At 41.8% G+C, this 27,447-nt stretch overlaps 1 protein-coding gene across 1 annotated transcript in view; it reads left to right on the top strand.

Annotated features, from left to right (window-relative positions):
* The window catches only part of INTS2 (integrator complex subunit 2), a 56,238-nt gene extending 30,455 nt beyond the window's left edge, over nucleotides 1–25,783 (top strand). The window contains exons 16-24 of the mRNA XM_049771334.1: nucleotides 1,469–1,633; nucleotides 6,533–6,734; nucleotides 9,376–9,501; nucleotides 10,664–10,862; nucleotides 19,486–19,737; nucleotides 20,975–21,082; nucleotides 21,409–21,514; nucleotides 24,526–24,702; nucleotides 25,394–25,783. Coding sequence (XP_049627291.1) covers nucleotides 1,469–1,633; nucleotides 6,533–6,734; nucleotides 9,376–9,501; nucleotides 10,664–10,862; nucleotides 19,486–19,737; nucleotides 20,975–21,082; nucleotides 21,409–21,514; nucleotides 24,526–24,702; nucleotides 25,394–25,563 — 1,505 coding nt within the window. The 3' untranslated portion in view covers nucleotides 25,564–25,783. The remainder of the gene's footprint in view (nucleotides 1–1,468; nucleotides 1,634–6,532; nucleotides 6,735–9,375; nucleotides 9,502–10,663; nucleotides 10,863–19,485; nucleotides 19,738–20,974; nucleotides 21,083–21,408; nucleotides 21,515–24,525; nucleotides 24,703–25,393) is intronic.
* Nucleotides 25,784–27,447: the final 1,664 nt, after the last annotated feature.

Below are 27,447 nucleotides of genomic sequence, written 5' to 3'. Positions count from 1 at the left end.
GGCAAATAAAATGCCCTACCACTCTACTACCACTCACCTCCCTCCCCCTTTAACTCTTTTATATTATTTTATTTTTTGTTTGTTTTGTTTTGTTTTGGGGTCACACCCAGGAGCGCTCAGGGGTTACTCCAAGCTTTACACTCAGAAATTGCTCCTGGCTGGCTTGGGGGACCATATGGGATGCCAGGATTTGAACCACCATCCTGCATGCAAGGCAAACACCTTACCTCCATGCTATCTCCACGCGCCCCCCCCCCTTTAACTCTTGATGTATTTTCTGTGTTAAATAACTTTTCCAAATGGGAGATATTTTTGTTAAATAGGGTAGAGAGAAACTTGCATTTGTTTTTTTTTTTTTTGGTTTTTTTTTTGGGGGGGGGCAGGGTCACCCGGCGGTGCTCAGGGGTTACTCCTGGCTGTCTGCTCAGAAATAGCTCCTGGCAGGCACAGGGGACCATATGGGACACCGGGATTCGAACCAACCACCTTTGGTCCTGGATCGGCTGCTTGCAAGGCAAACGCCGCTGTGCTATCTCTCCGAGCCCAGAAACTTGGATTTGTAATCAAAGTAGTTTCCAAGTACATCAGGTCTCTCTCTCTCTCTTCTCCTCTCTCTCTCTTCTCTCTCCTCTCTCTCTTCTCTCTCTCCTCTCCTTTCTCTCTCTATCTCTCTCTTTCTCTCTCTCACCACACCTGCTGCTGCTCAGGAGTTAATCCTCTCTCTGTGCTCAGAAATTGCCCCAAGCCTTTGGGGGACCATATGGGATGCTGGGGATCAAACCAGAGTCCGTTCCTGATAGCCACACGCTAGAGATACATCCTACTGCTGTGCTATCGCTCCAGCACCACAGCAAGTCTTTCCTTTTTTTTTCTTTTGGTTTTTGGGCCACACCCAGTGACACTCAAGGGTTACTCCTGGCTCAGAAATCACTCCTGGCTTGGCTCTGCACTCAGATATCACTTCTGGTGGAACTTAGACCATGTAGGCATACCAGGGACTGAACCCATATTGACTGCATGCAAAAAAAAAGTGCTTTACATTGTACTATTACTCTCCACCCTCTGAATTCCTTTGGGTAACAATGAAAGGGAGAGAACAGAGAGAGAATATTTAAAAAATCGAAAATTTTCAAGTGGGGGCCAGAGAGATAGTAACAGGGCACTTGCCTAGTTTTTTGCCAACTCAGATTTGAGCCCTAGAATCCCTTAAATCCCCCCAAGCACTGTCAGGGGTAATTCTTAAGTGCAGAGCTAGGAGTAACCCCCAGGGTCACTATTTGAGGTCCAAAAACAAACAAAATTGAAAATTCTCAAAAAGTTTAAGAATTACAAATTCAGAGTCTGGGAATGGAACATAGGGGTTGAGCACTTAATTTCCTCAAATGCGTGATGGTCTGGATTTGTTTCTGTAAAATCACTATAAAGCAAACAAAAACCTCCTAAAATTTGATTTCTGTACATTTTCAAGGATTGCATTCTGCTTTACTACGTCTCCTGGCAACTAACTACCCACATTTGTGTATTGTGGATGACTGGATTTGTGAAGAGGAAATCACAGGTACTGATGCCTTGTTAAGGAGAATGCTCTTGACAAGTAATGCCAAAAACCATTCTCCGAAACAGCTACAAGAAGGTATGGTAAACTGATCATTCTTTATCACCTTTTTTCAGAGATAGAGATATCTTTATCTCTACAGAGATTCTTTATCTCCTTTAGTCAGAGCTTAAAATCACAAAATCCAAAATTATGCAGAATTTTTTTGAAATTACAGCAATGTTTTTGTGAGTATATTTTAAATAATACCTTTAGAAATTTTCTCTCTTTTTCTTTTTTTCTTTGTTTTTCGGCCACACCCAGAAGTACTCAGGGGTTATTCCTGGCTCTATGCTCAGAAATTGCTCCTGGCAGGCTCGGGGGACCATCCATACAGGATGCCAGGAATCAAACCCAGTTCTGTCTCGGGTTGTCCTTATGCAAGGCAAACACTCTACCACTATTCATTCCAGCCCCATTTGTTTTTGTTTTTTGTTTTTTGTTTTTTGGGTCACACCTGGCCGTGCTCAGGGGTTACTCCTGGCTCTACACTCAGAAATAGCTCCTGGCAGGCTCGGGGGACCATATGGGATGCCGGGATTCAAACCACCAACCTTCTGCATGCGAGGCAAACACCTTACCTCCATGCTATCTCTCTGGCCCCTAAAACACATTTTTAACTATTTCTTCTTTGTTTGTTTTTTTTTTTTTTTTTTTTTTTTTTTTGGGCCACACTGTTTGATGCTCAGGGGTTACTCCCAGCTAAGTGCTCAGAAATTGCCCCTGGCTTTGGGGGACCATATGGGATGCCAGGGAATCGAACCGTGGTCCTTCCTTGGCTAGCGCTTGCAAGGCAGACACATTACCTCTAGTGCCACCTCTCTGGCTCCACATTTTTAACTATTTCTTTCTCACACATTTAATATCTGTTTCCTTCAAGGTCCTATGTTATGTAAATAAACAATTTATATGGTTTGAGGATGCTCATAAAATGGTCAGAAGTAAATGCAATGGAATAGAGCAACATGCCTGATATATTTAGATAATATTCTAGATCAGCACTGGCAAATAGAAATAAATTCAATAATAGAAACCACGCATCTAAATTTTTGTTGTTGTTGTTATTGTTTGTTTGTTGTTTGGTTTTTACCACACCTAGCAGACACTCAAAAGTGACTCATGGCTCTATGCTTAGAAATTATTTCTGGCAGGCTCAGGGACCATATGGAATCTGGGTTTGTCATGTGCCAGGCTAACGCCCTCCCCACTGTGCTATTGCTCCTGCCCCACAATGAACTTTTTGTTTTTTGTTTTTGGACTATGCCTGGCCAGTACTCAGGGGTTAATCCTGGCTCTGCACTCAGTTATTATTCCTGGCAAGTTTGGGATTATATAAGATTGAACCCAAATCAGGTACATGCAGGCACCTATCCATTGTACTATTATTTTTTCCCACTACTTTTATTTTTAATATTAGCTTACTTTAGTGAAATATGAAATTATACCCTAAAACATATACAATTTGAAATAAAAACATTATCTCAAGAAGAAAACAAAAATTGTTGTTGTTTCGTTTGGGGCCACACCCAGCTGTACTCAGAGCGTCTGACACTGAATTCAGAGATTACTCATGGTGTATGCTTGGGTACCATAAGGGATGCCGATGCCAGAGATGGAACCTGTTTTGGCCGTATGCAAGACAAATGACCTATTTGCAATACCATTGCTCTGGCCTCCAAAACATTTTGGGGAGGCAGGATCACACCTGGTGGCGCTCAGGGATTACTCTTGGTTCTGTGCTCAGAAGTTGCTCCTGGCAGGCTCGGGGGACAATATGGGATACCAGGATTTGAACTGGGGTCTGTCCTGTATTGGCCCTTTGCAAGGCAAATGCGTTACCACTGTGCTATCACTCCAGCCCCCTCTCCAAAACATTTAAAAAAATTTTTTTTTGGTGGGGGGTCACACCCGGCAGTGCTCAGGGGTCAGAAATTGCCCCTGGCAGGATCAGGGGACCATATGGGATGCTGGGATTCGAACCACCCTCCTTCTGCACGCAAGGCAAACGTGCTACCTCCATGCTATCTCTCCGGCCCCACATTTTTAAAATTTAAATTTAATTTTTAATTTTTTCCCAAGAAGAATTCTAAATAAAATAATTTAAAAAAACTAACAGAAACTTAAAAATTCTTTTTTTTTCCTTGCTATACTTAGACTGAACCTAGGGTCTCATATATATATAAATAATTGCATTACCACTTACCTACAACCCTTTACTTAAAAGAGCTAAAATTTGTTGATCGGAAGAAAAGAGTGTTTACACATACAGGTTTTTTTTTTGGGTGGGAGGGTCACACCCGGTAGTGCTTAGGGGCTACTCCTGGCTCTCTCTCTGGCCCCAGTTATACCTTACACATACAGTTTTAAGCTTTTTTTTGAGGGATGGGGGTTGGGCCATACCTGGTGATGCTCAGGGGTTATTCCTGGTTATGCACTCAGAAATCACTCCTGGCTTGGGGGACCATATGGGACGCCCGGGGATTGAACCTTGGTCTGTCCTAGGCTAGCGTGAGCAAGCAAGGCAGACTCTACTGCTCTGCGCCACCATTCCGGCCCCCAGTTTTAAGTTTTATATGGCCACATTAATAAAGTAGACAGACAGGCTGGGAATGATCTCAGCAGTGGAACATTTGATTTGCATGTGCCCCAAGTTTGATCCCTATCACCCATGATCCCCAAAGATAACATTGAAATTTCAGTTGTACATAATTAAAAATCAACATGTGTCTATATGTACTGTGTAAAGTTTACCTCTAAAAGTCTAATTTGGGAGCCGAAGTGATAGCACAATGGTAGGGCATTTGCCTTGCATGCAGCCAACCTGGGAGAGACCCAGATTCGATCCCCCAGCATCCATATAATCCCCTGAGCCTGCCAAGAGTAACCCCTGAGCACTGCAGGGTGTGATCCAAAAACCAAAAAAAAAAAAAAAAAGTCCAATTCTATTCTTTACACTACTTTCCTCAGTATATATCTAATATAATATTCCATCATGTGAATAGAAATGTAGATTTTTTGGGGGGGGTACGGGTCCATCCCATAATTGATGATACTCTGAGCCAACCTAACAAACTCAGGGAAACATATATGGTACTGGAGTAGGATGTGTAAGGCAAGCACTCTCCCACTGTACTAATGCTCTGACCCATTTTTGTCTGTTTTTTTTTTCTGGCCACACCCAATCAATAGTTGTCGGGGCTTACTCCTAGCTCAGGGATCACTTCTGGAGGTACTCAGGTTGACATATAGTGCTGGGAATTGAATCTATGATGGCCATGTGCAAAGCAAGCAGCCAGTATCTGATGAGCATAGTTTTAATTTTTTTTTTTTTTTTTTTTTTGGTTTTTGGGCCACACCTGGCGGTGCTCAGGGGTTACTCCTGGCTGTCTGCTCAGAAATAGCTCCTGGCAGGCACGGGGGACAATATGGGACACCGGGATTCAAACCAACCACCTTTGGTCCTGGATCGGCTGCTTGCAAGGCAAACGCCGCTGTGCTATCTCTCCGGGCCCTCAATTTTTTTTTTCTTATAGCAATCTGCTTAGTGCTAGCATATTATATAGAGGACCACCTGAATGAAAAAGATTGAGAACTTTGAGTCTTTTGGGGCAGGAGAGGTAGTAAAGCAGGTACTCTTCTTGCCTTTTAGGTGTCTGGCCCAGGTTTAATCCCTGGCATTGCATGTGGTCTTCTTGAGTTCTGCCAGGAGTGATCCCTGAGCACAACTGTGTGTGGATCCCTCATAATAGATGTTTGAATATTTCAAATGAATCCTATTTCCAAAAGGAGTACTTGGGTTTATTTTCCTGTCTCATTCAATCTTGTTTTGGGGCCACATCTGGCTGCGCTCAGGGCTTAATCCTGGCTCTGCACTTAGGGGTCGCTTCAAGAAGGCTCCAGGGACACTATCTGCCCAGATCAGCTGCATGCAAGGCAAGTGCCTTACTTGCAGGACTATCTCTCAGGCTCCGTTTAAGACCATTTATTTATTTAGTGTTCCATTTTGTTTTAAAGTCATCAGTGTGAAACATTAAGAAAACAAGTTATGTCATTAATGTAATTTTATAAAATGAGGATTGTATTCCTCTTTATAAAATAAATGCAATTGGGGCCAGAGTGGTGGCACAAGTGGTAAGGCATCTGCTTTGCATGCGCTAACCTAGGGCGAACTGCGGTTCATTCCCCCAGTGTCCCATATGGTCCTCCAAGCCAGGAGCGATTTCTGAGCGCATAGCCAGGAGTAACCCCTGAACATCACCGGGGGTGGCCCCAAAGCAAAAATAAATAAGTAAAATAAAATTAATGCAATTGGGGCCAGAGTGGTGGCACAAGTGGTAAGGCATCTGCTTTGCATGTGCTAACCTAGGACAGACTGCAGTTCAATCCTCCAGTGTCCCATATGGTCCTCCAAGCCAGGAGTCATTTCTGAGCATAGAGCCAGGAGTAACCCCTGAGCGCTCCCGGGTGGGACCCAAAAATCAAAAAATCAAAAAAATTAAATGCAATTAAGTGTGTGTGTGTGTGTGTGTGTGTGTGTGTGTGTTTTGTTTTGGTGGAAGATCTTGGGTTACATGCTGTGGCACTAAGGGGCTCTTCCGGGTTCTGTTCAGGGCCCATATGTGGTGTCAAAGACTACACTCAAGGCAAGCTCCTTATGCTATCTTTACAGTCCAAATGAAGTTTTCTCTTTTTTAAATTCTTTTTTTTTTTTTTTTGGATCACACCCGGCAGCACTCAGGGGTTACTCCTAGCTCTACACTCAGAAATCGCTCCTGACAGGCTCAGGGGACCATATGGGATGCTGGGATTCAAACCACCATCCTGCATGCAAGGCAAATGGCCTACCTCCATGCTATCTCTCTGGCCCCACGTTGTTTTAATTTTTATTTTATTAACTTTATTAGGATTTAGGTTTTGACTGCTAAATTTTTGTTTTAGCATTTTCAGCTGTTCCAGTAAATCACACGCAAGTGATGCAAATTCTAGAACATTTGACTCTGCTCTCTGCCAGTGAACTTATACCATATGCAGAAGTACTAACATCCAATATGAACCAGCTATTGAATTCAGGTGTTCCGCGAAGAATTCTTCAAACAGTCAATAAATTATGGATGGTCCTCAATACTGTGATGCCTAGAAGGTAATTTCAATGTATTGTTACTTGTAATAGATAAATATATAGCAACAATTATATGCGATGACAAAAACTTGGGATCTATTATTGAGTATTTATTTGACAATTTAAGACTTTCCCTGGAAACTGCTAATTCAAGAATCATTTTTTTTGTTTGCTTTGTTTTGTTTTTTGGGCCACACCTGGCGACGCTCAGGGGTTACTCCTGGCTATGCACTCAGAAATCGCTCCTGACTCGGGGACCATATGGGATGCCGTGGGATCGAACCATGGTCTGTCCTAGGTTAATGTGTCCAAGGCAAATGCCCTACCACTTGCACCACTGCTCCAGTCCAAGAATCATTTTCTTTTTATTATTATTTCTTTTTTGTTTAATCACTGTGAAATTGCGAAGTTAATCTTTTTTTTCTTTTTTGTTTTTTTGTGCCACACCCTGTAACGCTCAGGGGTTACTCCTGGCTATGCAGTCAGAAATTGCTCCTGACTCGGGGGACCATATGGGATGCTGGGGATCAAACCAAGGTTCGTCCTGAGTCAGCCACCTGCAAGGCAAATGCCTTACCGCTGTGCTTTTGCTCCGGTCCACAAAGTTATTCTTGATTGGGTTTCAGGAGTATGGTGCTTCAATACTGATTGTTCCATCAGTGTACCCTTATCCGTCAGTGCTTCACCAGCTCCAATTGCCTCCAACCCACCAGTCTACTTCTACAAGAGGCATTTTCTTATTCAAATACATTTTTGCCCTGTGGTATATAGTGCTATTGCTGATAGGCAAAAGCCCTACCTCCATGTTATCTCTCCGGTCGCAAGAAATTCTTTCTTTTTGTTTTTGTTTTTGTGCCACACCAGGTGATGCTCAGGGGTTACTCCTGGCTATGTGCTCAGAAATTACTCCTGGCTTGGGGAACCATATGGGACACCGGGGGATTAACCATGGTCCGTCCTAGGCTAGCGCAGGACGCTTGTGCCACCGCTTGTGCCACCGCTTTGGCCTTTATCTTGAGAAATTCTTTAAAGTGTGTCTTTCCTTTCTGTTTTGTACAGTCCAACTGTGTGGGATCCTCTGTCAGCTTTTCTACAAATGTATTTTATTTTTTCCTTCTCATTTTTACTTTTGTTTCATTTTTTTGGGTCACAGCTGGCAGTGCTTGGGTACTTACTCCCAGTTTACAGCTTATTGCTCCCTCCCACCTGTACTTTCTTTTCTGGAAAGAAACTTGGTGTTCTAGCATGCAGAGCATGTATTCCATCCCTTTGAACCTTCTCCCTGGTTCCTCAGTAACAAATTGTAGAACTGAAAAGTACATTATCTGAAACTTAAAATTCTCTAAACTTAGCAAAATAGAGAAGGTAAATATCAGGGTTTTTTTTTGTTAAAAGAGTGCCCATTATTTTCCTCTCCCACATTTTATGTTTTTATTTTATTTTATTTTTGTTGTTGTTTTTTTTGTTTTTGGGTCACACCCGGCAGCACCCAGGGGTCACTCCTGGCTCCATGCTCAGAAATCACTCCTGGCATGCTCCGGGGACCATATGGGATGCCGGGATTTGAACCACCATCCTTCTGCATGAAAGGCAAACGCCTTATCTCCATGCTATCTCTCGGGCCCCCATTTTATGTTTTTTAGAAATCTTACTATCAGGGCCAGAGCAATAGTACAGCACAGCGGTAGGGTGTTTGCCTTACACACGTCCAATCCAGGATGGACCTTGGTTAGATCCCCTGCATCCCATAATGTCCCCAGAGCCAGCATCGATTTCTGAGTGCAGCGCTGCTGGTTGTGGCCCAAAAAGACAAAAAAAAAAAAAAAAAAAAACACCTTACAGTTGGGGTTTCTTTTCTTCTTATAGAGGTCCCTTAATTATCTCTTGGAGACCAGTTTCTTGTTGATGGATTTCTTTAACTGATTAAAAGACCTTTGTTCTTCCTTTAAATCTGAGCAATAACCTGACTGAATGGATTAATTTTCTTTCTTTTTTTCTTTTTCTTTTTTTTTGTTTTTGGGCCACACCCGGTAGAACTCAGGGGTTATACCTGGCTCTGCACTCAGAAATCGCTCCTGGCAGGCTGGGGGACCATATGGAATGCCTGGAATCAAGCCCCGGTCTGTCCTGGGTCAATCGCGTGCAAGGCAAACGGCCCTATTGCTGTGCTATTGCTCTGGCCCCTGTATTCATTTTCTTTTACCACTTTTTATTCATTATGTCACTCCCCCAACTCATGAGCTACTCTGATTTAGTGCTCTCCAGCTAGTTCTGGCAGTGCTTGAGGAACCAAATGGTAGCGATTATTGAATCAAGGAGCTCCTAAAGGGCTTGTAAGACAAGTACTCTATCATTGAGCCATTTTACTAGCCCATGTATACTTTATTCCCCCAATTTTATTTATTTTGGGGTCATACCTGGCACTATTCAAGGACTATTCCTGGAGTCAATCCAGGAAGTCCATGGGGGAATCATGTGGTGCTGGAAATAATACAAGGTTCCTTGCATGTAAGGCATGAGATTCCACCTTTTGAGCTCCTTTCTGGCTCATATTTATTTAGTCTCTCTGATATATCTTTCTAGCAAAGGGAGGACTTGATGGGTCTAGGTTTCAAGGGTAATAAAATTGGTTTTTGAACATGTGATTATTTTTTTAAATCAGGCTATGGGTAATGACAGTTAATGCGCTTCAACCATCAATAAAGTTTGTTCGACAACAAAAATATACTCAGAATGACCTGATGATAGATCCTCTCATTGTCCTAAGATGTGATCAGAGTGTACACAGGTATGTGTCATTTCAGTTTTATCTTTTTTGTTTTTTAAAAATAACTTTATTGATTGATTGGTTTTGGGGCCACAATGAACCAATGACCTTCTGCATGAAAGGCAGATGCCTTACATCCATGCTATCTCTCTGGCCCCTATGCTAAATATTTTCAAAGAAAGTGATTATCACTTCTTGAGGGAAATAAGGCACACACACAGTAATAATGTCATGTGCAGATGAATGGCATAATAAATAAATGCTGTTAAAAATTCAGAAAATGATGGGGCCAGAGCAGTGGTGCAAGTGGTAGGGCATCTTCCTTGCACGTGCTAACCTAGGACGGACCACGGTTTCATCCCGTGGCATCCCATATGGTCCCCCAAGACAGGAGCGATTTCTGACTGTGTAGCCAGGAGTAACTCCTGAAAGTCACCAGGAGTGGCTCACCGCTCCCCACCCCCAAATCAGAAAATGGGACTGGAGCCATAGTATAGTGTGGGTAAGGGCTTTCTTTGCATGTGACTGACCTAGCTTCAATCCCTGGCACTCCATATGGTGCCCTAAACTATATAGTTACTGGTGATGGGAGTTAGAGTTGGAAAAGTATTTTGGGTAGAAATATGTTGTGAGGAAAAGTACAGAAAAATGAAAAAGATGGAGCTGGAGAGATAGCACAGAGGAAGGGCATTTGCTTTTCAAACCCAGGACAGTCAGTGATTTAAATCCTAAAATCCCATATGGTCCCCCATGCCTGCCAGGGGTAATTTCTGAGCACAGTGCCCGGAATGACCCCTAAGCACCGCTGGGTGTGACCCAACCCTCCCCACAAAAAAGAATGAAAAATATATAAAATGCGTGGTCAGAGTGGTGGTGCAGAGCGGTAAGGTGTTAGGTGTTTGAGAAAAACATACATTAGAATTGGAATGCCAGGTTGATTTAGAGTTAGACTATAGAGGAGAGGACCTTGTATATTAAAGAGGTGTTTGTTTTGTTTTGTTTTACCTTCAGCTGTGCTTAGGGTTTACTCCTGGCTCTCTGCTCACATCATTCCTGGTGGGCTTGGGGAAACCATATGGAATACTGGGGTTTAAATCTGGGTCAGCTGTTGCAAGACAAGTGCTTCACCTGCTTGACTATCTCTCCATTCCTTTCTATACTACTACCTTCTTTCTGTGTTTAGATGCCCTCCACTGATGGACATCACTCTACACATGTTGAATGGTTATCTTCTGGCATCCAAAGCTTACCTTAGTGCTCATCTGAAGGAAACAGCAGAGCAAGATAGACCATCCCAGAATAATACAATTGGTTTAGTTGGACAAACTGATGGCCCAGAAGTTACCAGAGAAGAACTGAAGAATGCATTACTGGCAGCACAGGTAATGAAGTAAAATTTAGTCAAAAGGGCAAGAGCTTTTATGTTTATATAATTAAATAAATACTTGTCCTAAATGTATAAAAATGACATAATGTGTATTTTTATTAAAGAATATATTCTAGTGTCCAGGTCGGAGAGATAGCATGGAGGTAAGGTGTTTGCCTTGCATGCAGAAGGACGGTGGTTCAAATCCCGGCATCCCATCTGGTCCCCTGAGCCTGCCAGGGGCGATTTCTGAGCATAGAGCCAGGAGTAACCCCTGAGTGCTGCCAGGTATGACCCAAAAACCAAAAACAAAACAAAAAAAAGAATATATTTTAGTGTTACTACTACCTTTGCTTCTGAATATTAGACTGAACTTAGAATAATCTTTTGCTTTTTTTTTTTAGCCCCACTCGGTGTTGTTCAGGGTTTACTCCTGGCTATGCACTCAGAAATTGCTCCTGGCTTGGGGGACCATATGGGATACCAGGGGATCGAACCACCGTCTGCCCTAGGCTAGCGTGCTCAAGGCAAATGCCTTATCACTTGCACCACCACTCCAGCCCCATGAACTTAGAATAATCTTTATGATATTAACATAATCATTTTATTTTATTTTTTTTTTTAATTTTTTTTTTATTTAAACACCTTGATTACATACATGATTGTGTTTGGGTTTCAGTCATAAAAGGAACACCACCCATCACCAGTGCAACATTCCCATCACCCAAGTCCCAAATCACCCTCCTCCCCACCCAACCCCCGCCTGTACCCTAAACAGGCTCTACATTTCCCTCATACATTCTCAATATTAGGACAGTTCAAAATGTAGTTATTTCTCTAACTAAACTCATCACGCTTTGTGGTGAGCTTCCTGAGGTGAGCTGGAACTTCCAGCTCTTTTCTCTTTTGTGTCTGAAAATTATTATTACAAGGGTGTCTTTCATTTTTCTTAAAACCCATAGATGAGTGAGACCATTCTGCGTTTTTCTCTCTCTCTCTGACTTATTTCACTCAGCATAATAGATTCCATGTACATCCATGTATAGGAAAATTTCATGACTTCATCTCTCCTGACAGCTGCATAATATTCCATTGTGTATATGTACCACAGTTTCTTTAGCCATTCATCTGTTGAAGGGCATCTTGGTTGTTTCCAGAGTCTTGCTATGGTAAATAGAGCTGCAATGAATATAGGTGTAAGGAAGGGGTTTTTGTATTGTATTTTTGTGTTCCTAGGGTATATTCCTAGGAGTGGTATAGCTGGATCGTATGGGAGCTCGATTTCCAGTTTTTGGAGGAATCTCCATATCGCTTTCCATAAAGGTTGAACTAGACAGCATTCCCACCAGCAGTGGATAAGAGTTCCTTTCTCTCCACATCCCCGCCAACACTGTTTATTCTCATTCTTTGTGATGTGTGCCATTCTCTGGGGTGTGAGGTGGTATCTCATCGTTGTTTTGATTTGCATCTCCCTGATGATTAGTGATGTGGAACATTTTTTCATGTGTCTTTTGGCCATGCGTATTTCTTCTTTGTCAAAGTGTCTGTTCATTTCTTCTCCCCATTTTTTGATGGGGTTAGATGTTTTTTTCTTGTAAAGTTCTGTCAGTGCCTTGTATATTTTGGAGATTAGCCCCTTATCTGATGGGTATTGGGTGAATAGTTTCTCCCACTCAGTGGGGGGCTCTTGTATCCTGGGCACTATTTCCTTTGAGGTGCAGAAGCTTCTCAGCTTAATATATTCCCATCTGTTAATCTCTGCTTTCACTTGCTTGGAGAGTGCAGTTTCCTCCTTGAAGATGCCTGTAATGTCCTGGAGTGTTTTGCCTATGTGCTGTTCTATATATCTTATGGTTTTGGGGCTGATATCGAGGTCTTTAATCCATTTGGATTTTACCTTTGTACATGATGTTAGCTGGGGGTCTAAGTTTAATTTTTTGCAAGTGGCTATCCAATTGTGCCAACACCACTTGTTGAAGAGGCTTTCCCTGCTCCATTTAGGATTTCCTGCTCCTTTATCAAAAATTAGATGGTTGTATCTCTGGGGAACATTTTCTGAGTATTCAAGCCTATTCCACTGATCTGAGGACCTATCCTTATTCCAATACCATGCTGTTTTGATAACTGTTGCTTTGTAGTACAGTTTAAAGTTGGGAAAAGTAATTCCTCCCATATTCTTTTTCCCAATGATTGCTTTAGCTATTCGAGGGTGTTTATTGTTCCAAATGAATTTCAAAAGTGTCTGATCCACTTCTTTGAAGAATGTCATGGGTATCTTTAGAGGGATGGCATTAAATCTGTATAATGCCTTGGGGAGTATTGACATTTTGATGATGTTAATCCTGCCAATCCATGAGCAGGGTATGTGTTTCCATTTCCGTGTGTCCTCTCTTATTTCTTGGAGCAGAGTTTTATAGTTTTCTTTGTATAGGTCCTTCACATATTTAGTCAAGTTGATTCCAAGATATTTGAGTTTGTGTGGTACTATTGTGAATGGGGTTGTTTTCTTAATGTCCATTTCTTCTTTATTACTGTTGGTGTATAGAAAGGCCATTGATTTTTGTGTGTTAATTTTGTAGCCTGCCACCTTGCTATATGAGTCTATTGTTTCTAGAAGCTTTTTGATAGAGTCTTTAGGGTTTTCTAAGTAGAGTATCATGTCATCTGCAAACAGTGAGAGCTTGACTTCTTCCTTTCCTATCTGGATTCCCTTGATATCCTTTTCTTGCCTAATCGCTATAGCAAGTACTTCCAGTGCTATGTTGAATAGGAGTGGTGAGAGAGGACAGCCTTGTCTTGTGCCAGAATTTAGAGGGAAGGCTTTCAGTTTTTCTCCATTGAGGATAATATTTGCCACTGGCTTGTGGTAGATGGCCTTCACTATATTGAGAAAGGTTCCCTCCATTCCCATCTTGCTGAGAGTTTTGATCAAGAATGGGTGTTGGACCTTATCAAATGCTTTCTCTGCATCTATTGATATGATCATGTGGTTTTTATTTTTCTTGTTATTGATGTTGTGTATTATGTTGATAGATTTACGGATGTTAAACCAGCCTTGCATTCCTGGGATGAAACCTACTTGATCGTAGTGGATGATCTTCTTAATGAGGCATTGAATCCTATTTGCCAGGATTTTGTTGAGGATCTTTGCATCTGCATTCATCAGTGATATTGGTCTGTAATTTTCTTTTTTGGTAGCGTCTCTGTCTGGTTTAGGTATCAAGGTGATGTTGGCTTCATAAAAGCTATTTGGGAGTGTTTCTGTTTGTTCAATTTCATGAAAGAGTCTTGCCAAGATTGGCAGTAGTTCCTCTTGGAAAGTTTGATAGAATTCATTAGTGAATCCATCTGGACCTGGGCTTTTGTTTTTCGGCAGACATTTGATTACTGTTTTAATTTCATCAATGGTGATGGGGGTGTTTAGATATGCTACATCCTCTTCCTTCAACCGTGGAAGATTATAAGAGTCCAAGAATTTATCCATTTCTTCCAGGTTCTCATTTTTAGTGGCGTAGAGTTTTTCAAAGTAGTTTCTGATTACCCTTTGAATCTCTGTCATATCAGTAGTGATCTCTCCTTTTTCATTCCTGATACGAGTTATCAAGTTTCTCTCTCTCTCTTTCTTTGTTAGGTTTGCCAGTGGTCTATCAATCTTGTTTATTTTTTCAAAGAACCAACTTCTGCTTTCGTTGATCTTTCGGATTGTTTTTTGAGTTTCCACTTCGTTGATTTCTGCTCTCAGCTTTGTTATTTCCTTCTGTCTTCCTGTTCTTGGGTCCTTTTGTTGAGCATTTTCTAGTTCTATTAGCTGTGTCATTAAGCTACTCAGGTAAGCTCCTTCTTCCTTCCTGATGTGTGCTTGCAAAGCTATAAATTTTCCTCTCAGTACTGCTTTTGCTGTGTCCCATAAGTTCTGAGAGTTTGTGTCTTTATTGTCATTTGTTTCCAGGAACCTTTTTATTTCCTCCTTGATTTCATCTCGGACCCACTGGTTATTGAGCATGAGGCTGTTTAACTTCCAGGTGTTAAAGTGTTTCTTCTGAGTCCCTTTGGAGTTCACAAATAATTTCAGAGCCTTGTGGTCAGCGAAGGTAGTCTGCAAAATTTCTATCCTCTTGATCTTATGGAGGTATGTTTTATGTGCCAGCATGTAGTCTATCCTGGAGAATGTCCCATGTACATTGGAGAAGAATGTGTATCCAGGTTTCTGGGGATGGAGTGTCCTATATATATCCACTAGGCCTTTTTCTTCCATTTCTCTCCTCAGGTCTAGTATATTCTTGTTGGGTTTCAGTCTGGTTGACCTGTCCAGTGTTGACAAAGCCATGTTAAGGTCCCCCACAATTATTGTGTTGTTGTTGATATTATTTTTCAGATTTGTCAACAGTTGTATTAAATATTTTGCTGGCCCCTCATTCGGTGCATATATGTTTAGGAGAGTGAATTCTTCCTGCTCTACGTACCCCTTGATTAATATAAAATGTCCGTCTTTGTCCCTTACAACCTTCCTGAGTATAAAGTTTGCATTATCTGATATTAGTATGGCCACTCCAGCTTTTTTATGGGTGTTGTTTGCTTGGATAACTTTTCTCCAGCCTTTTATTTTGAGTCTATGTTTGTTCTGACTATTCAGGTGCGTTTCTTGTAGGCAGCAGAAGGTTGGATTGAGTTTTTTGATCCATTTAGCCACTCTGTGTCTCTTAACTGGTGCATTTAGTCCATTGACGTTGAGAGAAAGAATTGTCCTGGGATTTAACGCCATCTTTATTTCAAAATTTGGTGTGTCTTTTGGGTAGTCTTGTCTTAGATTAGGTCTTTCAGTTTTTCTCTTAAGACTGGTTTTGTGTCTATGAAGTTTCTGAGCTGTTTTTTGTCTGTGAAACCATGTATTCTTCCATCAAACCGGAAAGTGAGTTTTGCTGGGTATAGTATTCTGGGTGAAGCATTCATTTCATTCAGTCTTGTCACAATATCCCACCACTGCTTTCTGGCATTGAGCGTTTCTGGTGACAGGTCTGCTGTAAATCTCAGGGAAGCTTGCTTGAACATGATTTCCCCTTTTGATCTTGCTGTTTTCAGAATTCTGTCTCTATCTGTGGGATTTGTCATTGTGACTAGGATGTGTCTTGGGGTGGTTTTTCTGGGGTCTCTTTTGGTTGGTACTCTTCGGGCATGCAGGATTTGATCACATATATTCTTTAGCTCTGGAAGTTTCTCTTTAATGATGTTCTTGACCATTGATTCTTCCTGGAAATTTTCTTCCTGGGTCTCTGGGACTCCAATGATTCTTAAGTTGTTTCTGTTGATCTTATCATAAACTTCTATTTTCGTCTGTTCCCATTCTTTGACTAATTTTTCCATTGTCTGCTCATTTGCTTTAAGTTTTTTGTCCAATCTCTCCTGCTGTATGGAATTGTTATGTATCTCATCTTCCACAGCACCAAGTCTATTCTCAGCTTCTGATACCCTGTCCCAGAGCTTATCCATTTTGTCATTCACTTCGTTTACTGAGTTTTTCAGGCCTGTTAGTTGACATGTTATTTCAGTTTGGAGTTTTGTCATTTCTGCCTTCATATTTTCTTGGTTCTTATTAGTGTTCTGTTCAACTCGATCCATGGTTTCTTGGAGTCTGTTGAGCACCTTCCATATTGCTAGTCTAAAGTCCTTATCTGAGAGGTTGATTAGTTGTTCAGTCATTATCTGGTCCTCAGAATTGTCATCTTCATTCTCTATGTCTGATGCTGGCCTGCGCTGTTTCCCCATTGTCACATTTGTATTGTGGGTTTTTCTACGTGTTGTAGTGGTATTCATTGTCTATATGATGTAGGCAGCACACTCCTCTGGCTCCTCCCTTTCTGGATGGGCTGACTTGCCTCTAAGGGAGGGGAGTCCTCCGTGGATGAAGCCTCACACTGGGTCAAATCTTAGGCCCGAGCATGCAACAGAGAAGACAGTCCAGAGAGAAATGTTTGCTTCTGTGATATAGCGCCGTTCTTAGTGTGATTTTTCCTTCTTGTTGCAATGGAGTTCTTTCCTTAGAAAGAGTGCACGGCCGCGTAGCGAAGCGGAGCGGCCGTGCTCCTCTGAGCCTCTTTTTGCCCCACTCGCAAGAGTTTCACGCAAGAGGACAGTAGACAGACATAGACAGGTCACACTCACAGTCTTTCACAGCTGAGCCCCACTGGGCCGGTGTACTTTCGCGGATTTTCCCCGCCTGGTGTCACACACAGGGAGCCAGCTTTTGCAAAGGATAGCCGGTTTTTATGCTCTGAAGTCCCTCCCTGAAAATGGCGTCTGGGCGAGCGAGGTTTCTGGAGGCTCTTTTTGCCCCACTCGCAAGAGTTTCACGCAAGAGGACAGTAGACAGACATAGACAGGTCACACTCACAGTCTTTCACAGCTGAGCCCCACTGGGCCGGTGTACTTTCGCGGATTTTCCCCGCCTGGTGTCACACACAGGGAGCCAGCTTTTGCAAAGGATAGCCGGTTTTTATGCTCTGAAGTCCCTCCCTGAAAATGGCGTCTGGGCGAGCGAGGTTTCTGGAGGCTCTTTTGCCCCACTCGCAAGAGTTTCACGCAAGAGGACAGTAGACAGACATAGACAGGTCACACTCACAGTCTTTCACAGCTGAGCCCCACTGGGCCGGTGTACTTTCGCGGATTTTCCCCGCCTGGTGTCACACACAGGGAGCCAGCTTTTTCCTCTGTTTGAATCTTATGCCTTTTAGTAAAATGTCAACATAATCATTTTAAATAAAATTCACTATTCTAGGGGCTGGAGTGATAACACAGTGGTAGGGTATTTGTCTTGCATGTAGCCAATCTAGGATAAACCCGGGTTCAGTTCCCGGCATCCCTTATGATCCCTTGAGCCTGCCAGGAGCGATTTCTGAGCACAGAGCCAGGAGTAACCCCTGAACACTGCCAGGTGTGTCCAAAAAAAAAAAATGATTTACTATTTTATCAAAAGTTGAGCCCTTTATTTCTTAAAATCAAGTGATGAGAAATAGTGAGATTGTGGAGACAAAACAAGAAGTATATGTGCATGTGTGTCCATGTGTATAAAGAATCAAGTATCAGGAACTTATATATGATACATAAGTAGTTCATTTTTTTAATTTAGGATAGTTTTATAACTATAAATTTTTACTCCTGGCATTGTTTAGAGGACATATGGGATGCTAGGGATCTAACCCAGGTCAGCCACATAAAAGGCAAGCACTCTGCTCACTGTACTGTATCAACCCAGACTCTCTACTTTAGATTCTTCTTTTATTTTATTTTATTTTATTTTTATTTTTTGGGGGGTTTTGGGCCACACCCGACGGTGCTCAGGGGTTACTCCTGGCTGTCTGCTCAGAAATAGCTCCTGGCAGGTACGGGGGACCATATGGGACACCGGGATTCGAACCAACCACCTTTGGTCCTGGATCAGCTGCTTGCAAGGCAAACGCCGCTGTGCTATCTCTCTGGACCCTAGATTCTTCTTTTAAATTTATTTTTGGGTCACACCCGGCAGCACTCAGGGGTTACTCCTGGCTCTACGCTCAGAAATCACTCCTGGCAGGCTCGGGCGACCATATGGGATGCTGGGTTTCCAACCACCATCCTTCTGCATGAAAGGCAAACGCCTTACCTCTATGCTATCTCTCTGGCCCCCCTTCTTTAGATTATTTTTTGTTTGTGCGGTGCTCAGGGGTTACTCCTGGATGTCTGCTCAGAAATAGCTCCTGGCAGGCACAGGGGACCATATGGGACACCAGGAATCAAACCAGCCACCTTTGGTCCTGGATCAGCTGCTTGCTAGCAAACGCTGCTGTGCTATCTCTCCAGGCCCCCCTTCTTTAGATTCTTAAAGTGATTTATGACTCACAAAGGTGATAACAACTACCTTATAGACTGCTCACTTTGCTCTTAAAAGTATCTCTATTTTAGGGGTCGGAGAGAGAGCACAGCAGAAGGGGTTTGCCTTTCATGCAGCCAATCCAGGACAGATGGTGGTTCGAATCCCAGCACCCCATATGGTCCCCTGAGCCTGCCAGGAGCAATTTCTTAGCGCAGAGCCAGGAGTAACTTCTGAGTGCAATCGGGTGTGACCCAAAAACAAAAACAAAAACAAAAAAAGTACCTCTTTTTTTTTTTTAAAAGGAAGTCATTTTTATCACTTCTGGTTATCTGGAAATAAAATGTTATAAAATGTGGTATAAAATTTCCGGTCACCTGAAAATAAAATATTGTTATTATATATACATATATATTTAATTATATTTTGGGGTCACACCTGGCAGTGCTCAAGGTGTACCTCTGGCTCTGTTCTCAGGAATTACTTCTGCTGGTGCTTGGGACCCTATGGGATGCCGGAATCAAACATTGATTGGCTGTGTGCAAGGCAAATGTCTTCCCTACTGTTGTATCACTTTGGCCTTGTTTTATATTTTAGACTTATTTTTGGCCACATCTGGAAGTACTGTGGGGTACTCCCTGCTTGATATGTGGGGGACCATGCAATGCTAGGGACTGAACCAGGGTCTCCTGCATACAAAGCAAGTACACAAGTCCTTTCAGCTACCCCCCCTCAAATATAGTTTAAGCAGACTTCTCAGAAACTTTTATATTCACTCTATTTTTTTTGGTTGTAGGATAGTGCAGCTGTCCAGATTCTCTTAGAGATTTGCTTACCTACTGAAGAGGAGAAAGCCAAGGGTGCCAATTCTGACACTTTGCTAAAGAATGCTCAAAGTGTTATTACTACCAGCACACCAAATAAAGGAACGGAGGAAGGCGAAGATAATTTGCTTTGTAATCTTCGAGAAGTTCAGTGTCTTATCTGTTGCCTCTTGCATCAAATGTACATTGCAGATCCCAACATTGCTAAGCTTGTTCACTTTCAGGTCTGTATTCTCAAAGGTACTTTAGTTAAACTTTATGTTTTTTGGGAATTTTAAATATCAACCTATTTATTTATTTTGGCTTTTGGACCATATCCAGCAGTGCTCAGGTGTAATAATGGGTACTGGGGATCGAACCCAAGTCAGCTTTAGACAAGACAAACACCTTGCCTGCACAACGGTATTTTTTGTTTGTTTGTTGTTGTTTGTTTGTTGTTTTGTTTTTGGGCCACACTTGGTGGCGCTTGGGTTACTCCTGGCTCTAAATGCAGAAATTACCCCTGGCAGGCTTGGGGAAACCCAAGGTCATTGAATTGAACCCGGGTCAGCGTGTGCAAGGCAAAAGCCCTACCCGCTGTGTTATCACTCTGCCCCTTCCCCCTGCACGATCTATTTAATAGAGATTATTTAGAAATTGGAGATTCCACAAAAATGATTAAGTTCTTTTACAACGTGGAGAAAAATCCAGATTATTTTAAGATATTCTTTTTTCCCTTTGGCAACACCTGGCTGTGCTCAGGGCTCACTTCTGAATCTGCTCAGGGATCACACCTGGTGGTGCTCAGAGGAAACTTATGTGCTGCTGGGGATGTAACTCAGGTGTGCAGTATGCAAGGCAAGTGCCTTACCTGCTTTACTATTTCTCTGATCCTTTAAGATTCTATTTCAACCTATAAACATTTCCAGATAATTTATTCTCATATATCAGAAAGGTGAAAAGCCAATATAAATGTAGGACTTTTTAAAATAAAATTTTTTTTATTTTATTGAAACCATTGTGATCTACAAAGTCCTTCATAGTTGAATTTCATTTTAAAGATAATTTTTTAAATGTTATTACTTTAAACAATGTCACTTTCGAAGTTGTTTATAATACAGTTGTTTATGACCTTTCATCTCCACCACCCATCCCATCATCTGTGCAACATTTCCTCCACCATCATTGTCACATTTCTCATCCAATATCCCCTTGGTAGGCACAAACTCATTTACTTTATATGGTTTGTACAACTAATGGTAATGGAATTATTGAACATAGTTGAATTTCAGATATTTCAGTGTATCAGGGCCCTTCCCACCACCAGTGCCCATCTCCCTTCACCAGTGTTCCCAGAATGCATCCTATACCACCACCCTTTGCACTGTGCGTAGGACTTTTTGAGAAAGTGGATTTCTTCTTTGTATTATTATAAGCGTTTAATATCATTATTCTATTTCCCTCCTTTTCTTGTTGAAATAGGGTTATCCATGTGAACTTTTGCCTCTGACTGTAGCAGGCATTCCATCTATGCACATCTGCCTGGATTTCATACCTGAGCTTATTGCACAGCCAGAACTTGAAAAACAGGTAAAAAGCAGTTTGGAACTTTTTTTTTGGTTTTTGGGTCACACCCGGCAGTGCTCAGGGATTACTCCTGGTTCTACACTCAGAGATCACTCCCGGCAGCCTCAAGGGACCATATGGGATGCCGGGAATTGAACCGGGGTCTGTCCTGGGTTGGCCACGTGCAAGGCAAATGCCCTACCACTGTGCTATCTCTCTGGCCCCTCATTTGGGAATTTTAGAGATTGTTCTTTTACTCCCCAACTCATGCTAATTATAGAAAGTTCGATGATTTTTAATACGTAAGACCTATTCTTCAGAAATGTGTTTATTTGGGTTTTGTATTGCAGATATTTGCTATCCAGTTGCTTTCTCATTTGTGTATCCAGTATGCTCTACCAAAATCCCTCAGTGTGGCCCGCTTAGCTGTCAATGTCATGGGAACTTTGCTAACAGGTGTGTAATCAGCTAACATCGACAAAATGAAATCACCTAACTTCTTTCATAATTAGTACATACTATTTTCTCTGAATTTGCTAACATTTTCTGTGTCACTGTGACACACATGTTCAGTATATACTGTCATTTGAAATATTCTTTAGACATACTATTAACTATTATAAATGTTACTTGTAAAAGAAATGATTAAGCAAGACATTGTATTTTTCATTTTGTGATTGGCTATATGTAAATGTATGATAAAAAAGGCTTTTGTGGGGCCGGAGAGATAGCATGGAGGTAAGGCGTTTGCCTTTCATGCAGGAGGTCATCGGTTCGAATCCCGGCGTCCCATATGGTCCCCTGTGCCTGCCAGGAACAATTTCTGAGCCTGGAGCCAGGAATAATCCCTGAGCACTGCCGGGTGTGACCCAAAAACCACAAAAAAAAAAAAAAAAAAAAAAAAGCTTTTGTGGCCAAGGAGATACCTCAAAGGATTGGAGCATAGTATGCTGATTGACAGGCTCAATTCCTTGCACCAAGATTCCCCAAGCACAAAGCTGGGAGTCACCTCTGAATACTCCCAAACCAACAAATATCTAATAGAACTAAGCTTTATACATTTTACAAATGAAAATCAAATCTATTTCAAATGTAATAATGTCAAAGGAAACAAGTTGCAATCACAAAATTTAGAGCCCCAGAAAATATGTATATGTATAATAAATCTATTCATTGTTTCCTTAAGTTCTAAAACATATCTAATACTTAACAGTATCTTCTAGTTTATTGAGTAAATGGTATGGAAATAAACTCTAAAAGATAAGAATTCAGTCTTTCAAAGTAATGGCTTAGTTCATTCTTTCATAGTGTATTTTTTTCTTTTTGCTCTCATGATGCCCCATACGTTTCTCTTTCCATTATATTCAACTCACGTTGTAATAATTCATAATGGTTAAGATTTTAAGTTACCTGAGTTCAGTCCCAGTTCTACCACTAGCTAATACAAAGCTAGCTAGTTTTTTTTTTCAAAGCTAGCTAGTTTTGAACAAATTTCTTAGCCTCTCAAAAGTTTACATGACTTTTCTTTTTTGTTTGTTTTTTTGTTTTGTTTTTGTTTTTGGGCCACACCCAGCAGTGCTCAGGGGTTACTCCTGGCTGCTCAGAAATAGCTCCTGGCAGGCACGGGGGACCATATGGGACACCAGGATTCGAACCAACCACCTTTGGTCCTGGATCGGCTGCTTGCAAGGCAAATGCCGCTGTGCTATCTCTCCGGGCCCCATGACTTTTCTTAAATGTGCAATTGGTATCATAATTCTACTTTTGTCATTTGTAAAATTATAAGAATTAAATGATATGTGAAATACACTTATCACAGTGCTTGGGCAAAATAAAATTTATATGTTAGTTGATAGCTGACTACTAGATTGTAGCTCCCTGAAACTGTAGGAACTGATTGTGTCTTAGAAAATTTCGTATTGAGGCTGGAGTGATGGCATAGAACAGGGGTCTCAAACTCAATTTACCTGGGGGCTGCAGGAGGCAAAGTCGGGGTGAGGCAGGGCCGAATAAGGGATTTCACACACACACACACACACACACACACACACACACACGACAGCGGGCAGACATCTGCACTAGGCGCAAAGTATTCGCGATTATTCGCTTACTGAATATTCGCAATAAAAATTCGCATTAGTGGGCCCAGAGAGATAGCACAGCAGCGTTTTCCTCGAAAGCAGCTGATCCAGGGCCAAAGGTGGTTGGTTCGAATCCCGGTGTCCCATATGGTCCCCTGTGCCTGCCAGGAGCTATTTCTGAGCAGACAGCCAGGAGTAACCCCTGAGCACTGCCGGGTGTGACCCAAAAACTAAATTAAAAAAAAAAAAATTTGCATTAGTAAGAAAAAAATCACAAAAAATCGTATTAAACATTTGCATACCCCGAATGAAACTGATCGGGGTATGTGAATGTTTAATGCGATTTTTTTCTTACTAATGCGATTTTTTTTTTTTTTTTTTTTTTTTTGGTTTTTGGTTTTTGGGCCACACCCGTTTGACGCTCAGGGGTTACTCCTGGCTATGTGCTCAGAAATCGCCCCTGGCTTGGGGGGACCATATGGGACGCTGGGGGATCGAACCACTGTCTGTTCCTTGGTTAGCGCTTTCAAGGCAGACACCTTACCTCTAGCGCCACCTTCCAGCCCCACTAATGTGATTTTTTTTTTTGTTTTTTTTTTTTTTGGTTTTGGTTTTTGGGCCACACCCGTTTGGCGCTCAGGGGTTACTCCTGGCTATGTGCTCAGAAATTGCCCCTGGCTTGGGGGGACCATATGGGACGCCGGGGGATCGAACCGCGGTCCTTCCTTGGCTAGCGCTTACAAGGCAGACACCTTACCTCCAGCGCCACCTAACCGGCCCCCACTAATGTGATTTTTTTTTTTTTTTTTTTTTTTTGGTTTTTGGGCCACACCCGGTGACGCTCAGGGGTTACTCCTGGCTATGCGCTCAGAAGTTGCTCCTGGCTTCTTGGGGGACCATATGGGATGCCGGGGGATCGAACCGCGGTCCGTCCTAGGCTAGCGCAGGCAAGGCAGGCACCTTACCTCCAGCGCCACCGCCCGGCCCCCACTAATCGCGAATACTGCGATATTTGAAGGCCGGCTGTGGGCCACAAAATGTTGTATGGAGGGTCACAAACGGCCCGTGAGCCGCGAGTTTGAGACCCCTGGCATAAAAGGTAAAGTGTCCTTGAATGCAGCTGATCTGGGTTTGATCTCTGGCATCCTCTGTGTTCCCCCAAGCCTGCCAGGAGTAATATATGAAAACAGATCCAGGAGTAACCCCTGAGCATCACCAGGTGTGGGCCTTTTGTATCTTTAGCACAATGCATCATAGTGTTTTGTAAGGCCATGTTTTTATTAATTGATATTAAATGATGTCTGTAAAGGCAGAAATAGTGTTTCATGTCTTTCCAGCAGTCTTAATCTGTGAAGTTAAAAATTGTATTTTATTTCTTTCCAACAGTATTGACACAGGCTAAACGATATTCTTTTTTCATGCCAACTCTACCAAGTTTAGTCTCTTTTTGTCGAGCATTTCCTCCACTGTATGAGGACATTATGTCTTTATTGATACAAATCGGGCAAATCTGTGCATCTGATGTTGCCACCCAGACAAGAGACATTGATCCAATTATTACACGTAAGTAGTAATGTAATTTTTTAGTAATGTATTTTTAAGTTATTCTAACAATTCTCCAAATTCCAAAAATAGCTCAGATTTATATTTAGAGGCTTTCATAATATTTCTTCTCTTTGGTGTATGTTTCCCTGCCTGCTTTCCCACCTACGAATTTTCAGGTAGGGGGCGCTGTTTATATCTGAATAAATAGGAATTTTGCTGGGAGGATGGGGTTCTTCTTTTTTTTTTTTTTTTTTTGGTTTTTGGGTCATACCCGGCTGCGCTCAGGGGTTACTCCTGGCTGTCTGCTCAGAAATAGCTCCTGGCAGGCACGGGGGACCATATGGGACACCGGGATTTGAACCAACCACCTTTGGTCCTGGATCGGCTGCTTGCAAGGCAAACACCTCTGTGCTATCTCTCCGGGCCCATGGGTTCTTCTACAGATGGCTAGTGCGCTCTAGAGTTTTGGAGCAGCTAGCGGGTTGGCAAAGGATTTTGTGTCTGACCTTTTTGTCTCTTTACCCTCCTGTTTGTGTGAATTATTTACAGCAAATCTATAAAACCGGAACTGCTTCCCCTGTCCTAAGTGGACAGGGGAATGGGAATCGCCTTCCCTCCGTGGGAGCTCTGTGGGAATCAAACCTCAAGCAATCTCCTAGAAAACGTGACACTACAAATTACCTTAAATTTTTTCCCTCTTATGTTTTAGGCCTTCAACAAATAAAGGAGAAGCCAAGTGGGTGGTCTGAAATCTGTAAAGAGCTATCTTATAAAAATGGATCCAGAGACACTGGAAGCATGGATCCTGATGTACAGCTTTGCCATTGCATTGAAAGCACAATAATTGAAATAATAAACATGAGTGTTAGTGGAATTTAAAAAAAAAAACTTCAAGAAATGAAGCTTTTTGATGAGAATACCCACCCATATCTTATAAGAACTTTAAGCTGAATGGGAACAATAGCATCTTGGAATCATTAAAATGATCAGTTCATCATGAATGAATACAAGTTTGGAACTCTCGAGAATCATGCTTGGTTGTAATTGATTGAAGGTCCTTTGAATATATTTTGCAAGTATGTTTATTTTGTAGCTGAGCTTTTCTTTTTCTGGTTGGGAGCACATGCAAGAAACTCATTCCTGGAGAATGAATTTGGTCTTTAACTTAGCTCTCTGGAGGTAAATAAATATTGTCATGCCTCCATCTTCTGATTTAAATGTCACAGTTTATAACAATGTGACAGTGATGCAGCGATGAGAGAGAAAAAAGGAATGGGAGAAGAATTCAGGAAAAACAAGGAGATATCTGAATAGAAATTGCAAAAATTTGCAAGGCACGTAATGATGTAATTCCAGTTCTCAATAAACAGTACTGAGAAAGCTTATGACAGGAAAATGATTTTCCATGGAATTAGATGGGAGTTTCCATATTTTACATATTTGCTTCAACTTTTACTAATATATGAAGCCATATGTTTAAAGAGATACTTGAATAATTTGGAATTTTAAAATACTGGTTTAAAAGTGTTTACAGAAACATTGTTCAGAAGAGAACCTGAAAAAAGGTCTCCTTTAGTTTTTTTAAGTGTATTTTTATAATGCTTTATTAACTTATCTAATGATCAGAAGTGAAATGCATTGGTATCTAAAGTTTGAGCTGTAAACCCACTGGCTAAAGAGCTAAAGAGATATTTGAATAACATAGTATATAGTGTTTGGACCTCAGGAAAGATTAAAATACAGGAATATCCATATTGTTAAAGGATTTTCAATTCTTTGTCCTTAAGTTTCATTTATTAAGTAATGTAATGCGTATAGGTAACCAGTAATCTTAATTTTCTCCCCTTAAGAATACAATGCAGGGGCTGGGCGGTGGCGCTGGAGGTAAGGTAAGCCTTACCTGCGCTAGCCTAGGAGACGGACCACGGTTCGATCCCCCGGCGTCCCATATGGTCCCCCAAGCCAGGAGCGACTTCTGAGCGCATAGCCAGGAGTAACCCCTGAGCGTCACCGGGTGTGGCCCAAAAACAAAACAAAACAAAAAAAAAAAGAATACAATGCAGAAATTTCTATTTGCTTTTTTGAGATGTATTGAAATCATACACACATTTTCTCACAATTCTCACTTGAAGTAGATGTCTCCTAAGGCAAGTTAATAAAGTGTGATTTTTATAAAAATAGATTTTTTTTTTGTGTGTGTGGTTTTTGGGTCACACCCAGCAGTGCTCAAGGGTTATTCCTGGCTCCAGGCTCAGAAATTGCTCCTGGCAGGCACGGGGACCATATGGGACGCAGGGAACCGATGACCTCCTGCATGAAAGGCAAACACCTTATCTCCATGCTATCTCTCCGGCCCCTTTTTTGTTTTTTTTGGCCACACCCATTTGATGCTCGCTGGCCCCAAAAAATAGATTTAGTTTCACCATTTTCACTATTAAATAGTTACATCTCATTTTCTTTCTTTGTAAAATGGGAGTACTAATGCCGCACATGTAAGGGTATTAAATAAGAACTAATTTTTAGATGTTTCAAATCATGAAGTGCACAAAATCATAGAATATAACTTTTAGGGGCCAGAGGACTAATATAGAGGTAAGGCGTTTGCCTTGCATGTGGCTGACCCAGGACAGACGTGGGTTCGATCCCTGGCATCCCATAGAATCCCCCGAGCCAGGAGCAAACCCCTGAGCGTCACCGGGTGTGGCCCAAAAACAAAACCACAATATAACTTTTATTAGATGCTTAATTTTCAAAAAGTTTTGA

Source organism: Suncus etruscus, chromosome 1 (assembly GCF_024139225.1).
Source record: "Suncus etruscus isolate mSunEtr1 chromosome 1, mSunEtr1.pri.cur, whole genome shotgun sequence".
NCBI lineage: Eukaryota > Metazoa > Chordata > Mammalia > Eulipotyphla > Soricidae > Suncus > Suncus etruscus.
Note: the sequence above shows the minus strand (reverse complement) of the source record. Positions and strands in the feature narration are given on the sequence as shown.